We start from the raw sequence: 3,301 nt of genomic DNA, 5'->3' as shown, positions 1-3,301 counted from the left end.
TGCTTATTTTGTTAACCTATACCTCGGACCAGATCCCCTCTGGCCCTAAGGATTTAGCCGTTTAGGTTATCGGCTGACACTACCTTTTGGCTTGTCTTGTTAAACATGCTAGTTTTGTGGGGTCCTAATTTAGTACCAACTAGGGCTACTTAGTCTCAATGGGGTCACCAATAATGTCGCAAATCTCATTCTTAGGAAAGTCGCATGATATTTTGAAAATTATAGTTTTTACAGGTGAAAAGTCTTGTGAAAATATCATCATAAATGAAATTGAAAAATTAATATATTCAAAACTATATATAAATAAAATATAAAAGCTACAAGAACTGTTTTTATTGCGCTAATATCCCCTCAGAAACGTGATATTTTCAAATTAGGTCATATTTAACAAATATTTCTTTTTTGTATTACATCTCCCTTTGAAAATGTCCTGATAAAATTCGATATCGGTGAATATCAAAATATCAAATCAAAACACAAGGTTGAAGCTATAGGTGTAGTTCTCTGTTGACAGCGAAACCTCAAAGATTTGACCAACTGGCGGCTTGCCAGTTGCGATCAGTATGAAGGGTTATCCTTGACTTAGTAAAAAAAAATTAAAAAAAAAATAATCTTAAAAAATTAAAAGAAAAAAAAACAAATGGATCACATTGAGGTTCTAGGTCCATGTGAATTCCCCTTAAAAGTTCCTGTAAGGGTGGCCTCATACAAAACAAAATGTATTATATTGCAAATCAAGCACCATTAGCCCCGGGATCGATCGGATGGGTTGAGCATCAACCGAGGGCGGGCACGTGCAGGGCGAAGGCTTGCAGGGGGTGGTGAAAATGTGATAGATTCTACTGCGAGAAAGACAAGAAGAAAAAAACCCGAGTCTTCCTCCTCCATTTCTCTGCTTTTTTCAAATCTTCCATATTTTAATGCAACCCTCCTTTTTCTTTTCTGCAGTAGACCCCGTCTTTACGACTCCTCATATTAAATTTCTCTCTCTCTCTCTCTCGCTCTCTCTCTCTCTCTCTCTCCTTTTTTCTTGCTATAAACCGACCACCATCGTCTCTCTCTTTGTTTCATCTTTCTCCCACCTTCCAACACACCAGCTGTGCTTTATACAAACTATGGGGAGGGCTCCCTGCTGTGACAAAGCTAATGTCAAGAGAGGACCATGGTCTCCTGAGGAGGATAAGAAGCTAAGGGAGTTTATCCAACAGCATGGAACTGGAGGAAACTGGATTGCCTTACCACAGAAGATAGGTGAGTTGCCATAAATCCCCAAAAAAAGAAGAAGAAAAAATTAGAGCAGCTAGCACCCCCCATCTGTCTTCATGAGTTGCATGGCCTGTTCTGTTTCACAGAAAATCTTATGTCTCAATGAATAAGATGTCCTCTGCTAGTTGACGGGATGTCACGTGTTCGAAACTCACGGGTGTCTGTCTGCCGAAGCCATTGCTGTTTTAAGCCAATGAACTCGGTGAAAGAGATGGTTTTCCCCAGTTACTATGAAAAACACAATATGTCTTAGTAAAGCATCATTTCCTTCCCTAAGATATGATTGGCCAAGCTACACCTCACGTAAAACATTTTCCTATCTAGATCTCAAATATGACTTGCAATATTACTATTTCTTTTATCAACGGAACAAAAGTGGTCTTGATCTATATTTAAGATTCATGTGATTTCTCTCTCATTGAAACTGAGAGGGAGGTGAAACCCAACCTAGAAAAGTAAAAAAAGAAAAGAAAAATAACAAGTCACCACTTCGTTTTCATTGCTGTAAAAGGGATAGACTACTGACAATTAATTTCTTTTTATTGTAGGCCTTAAGAGGTGCGGGAAGAGCTGCAGATTGAGATGGTTGAATTATCTCAGACCAAATATTAGGCACGGTGGCTTCTCAGAGGAGGAAGATAACATCATCTGCAGCCTTTATATAAGCATCGGAAGCAGGTAGTTTGCACCAATCTGAAAAAAGGGTTCCAATTATCATTCTTGTTAAATGTTTGTAATTAATGGTTTTTCTTACACGAACATGCCTATCTTATATTTCTATCGTTTACTTAAATATATTTGTGATGTTTATGGTCAGGTGGTCTATAATTGCATCCCAATTACCAGGGAGAACTGACAACGACATCAAGAATTATTGGAACACCAAACTGAAGAAGAAGCTACTGGGCATAAGAAAGGAGAAAGTACAAGCTCTAAATGTGTCATCTATGAATAATGAAAAGAAATTGGAAGACCCATTCGTGGCCTTTTCTAGCAATATTGGACTGCAAAACTCTTACTGGTCTCAACCATCCCTTCCACTTCCATCATCCATTGCACATCAAAGCCATGTTCCATCTGTGTATAACCAATATTCATTCAAGACAATGCCGAGAATAACTGAAGGAAGATATTCAGATATTGATGAATGTGATAAGACCAGAATCCTTGGGCAGCAGCTCTACCCATCTTGCACCAATGACTATGGTAGTCTGAACAATGACTTATCTTTCAGTGAAGCCTCCAGCTCTATCAACGATGGGGATCATGACTCGCCAATGGTAGTGAATCAATATCAGGTGGAGAGGACAATGAGCAACATGTTTGAGGAGGGGTCTTCTATTGCTTTTCCTGCTGAACTGAATGACAACTTGCAAGTTTTTCAAGGATTGAGCTCTGTGTATGGACTAGAAAACACTAATTGGTCTGATCTCAATTCATCTTTCGGCTGTGGATCTGATTTTCCTTTCCTGACCCAGCAGAGATTGGTACCAGCGTCCATCTTAGAACCAAATTACTAAGTGTCATAGACTTTAGGATATGGGTTTGACAGTGTATATCAGTACTGTACATCTTTTAGAAATTTTGTTAATGTTTCATTTAATGAATGTGGCCATTGTGTGCTTGACTGGTTTGTTTCAAAGTTGGTTGTTTTTCTTTGCATCCCTTTAGTATTGTCAATGACATCTATCTAGTCTTGGCTATGTATATATATAGAGAGTAATGAAAGCATGCAAAATGGGTTTTTCAGGCACCTTTGTTTTATTTTTAAATTCTGACTGTACAAATGTGATCTACTCTCTTGTTTTATAGGGATAAACTATTGGAGCATTAGATTTTGACATATTGGTAGGTTTTTATGAGGTTTGAAAAATCAATGGCCCAAAATCTTTGTAAATTTTTTACATTTCAAATATCATTTTTTTATCATGATCTAGGTGTCGATTCCTAGTAAATCAAGCATGCCAAACTCATTATGGGTCAGAATTGAGAAAAAGGAACCAAAACCCTGGAAAAGCCCGTTTAGTAATTTATT

General features: G+C 37.8%; 1 protein-coding gene across 1 annotated transcript; it reads left to right on the top strand.

Annotated features, from left to right (window-relative positions):
• Positions 1-1,058: 1,058 nt before the first annotated feature.
• LOC149838934 (transcription factor MYB15-like) lies at positions 1,059-2,786 on the top strand. The gene is made up of 3 exons (XM_090007856.1): positions 1,059-1,251; positions 1,815-1,944; positions 2,084-2,786. Exons 1-3 carry the CDS (start codon positions 1,116-1,118, stop codon positions 2,784-2,786), a joined length of 969 nt encoding a protein of 322 aa, XP_089863982.1. The 5' UTR covers positions 1,059-1,115.
• Positions 2,787-3,301: the final 515 nt, after the last annotated feature.

Source organism: Nuphar pumila, chromosome 5, assembly GCF_984573655.1.
Source record: "Nuphar pumila chromosome 5, dmNupPumi1.hap1.1, whole genome shotgun sequence".
In the NCBI taxonomy this organism is placed as follows: Eukaryota; Viridiplantae; Streptophyta; class Magnoliopsida; order Nymphaeales; family Nymphaeaceae; genus Nuphar; species Nuphar pumila.
The sequence above is the reverse complement of the archived record's forward strand: the minus strand, read 5'-3'. Positions and strand labels throughout refer to the sequence as shown.

Bases quoted from the DNA above. Each gene is read 5' to 3' on its own strand.
- LOC149838934 (XM_090007856.1), top strand. From the start codon at position 1,116: ATGGGGAGGGCTCCCTGCTGTGACAAAGCTAATGTCAAGAGAGGACCA. The intron at 1,252-1,814 runs GTGAGTTGCCAT...TTTTTATTGTAG, and splicing joins TGCCTTACCACAGAAGATAG to GCCTTAAGAGGTGCGGGAAG. The intron at 1,945-2,083 runs GTAGTTTGCACC...GTTTATGGTCAG, and splicing joins TATATAAGCATCGGAAGCAG to GTGGTCTATAATTGCATCCC.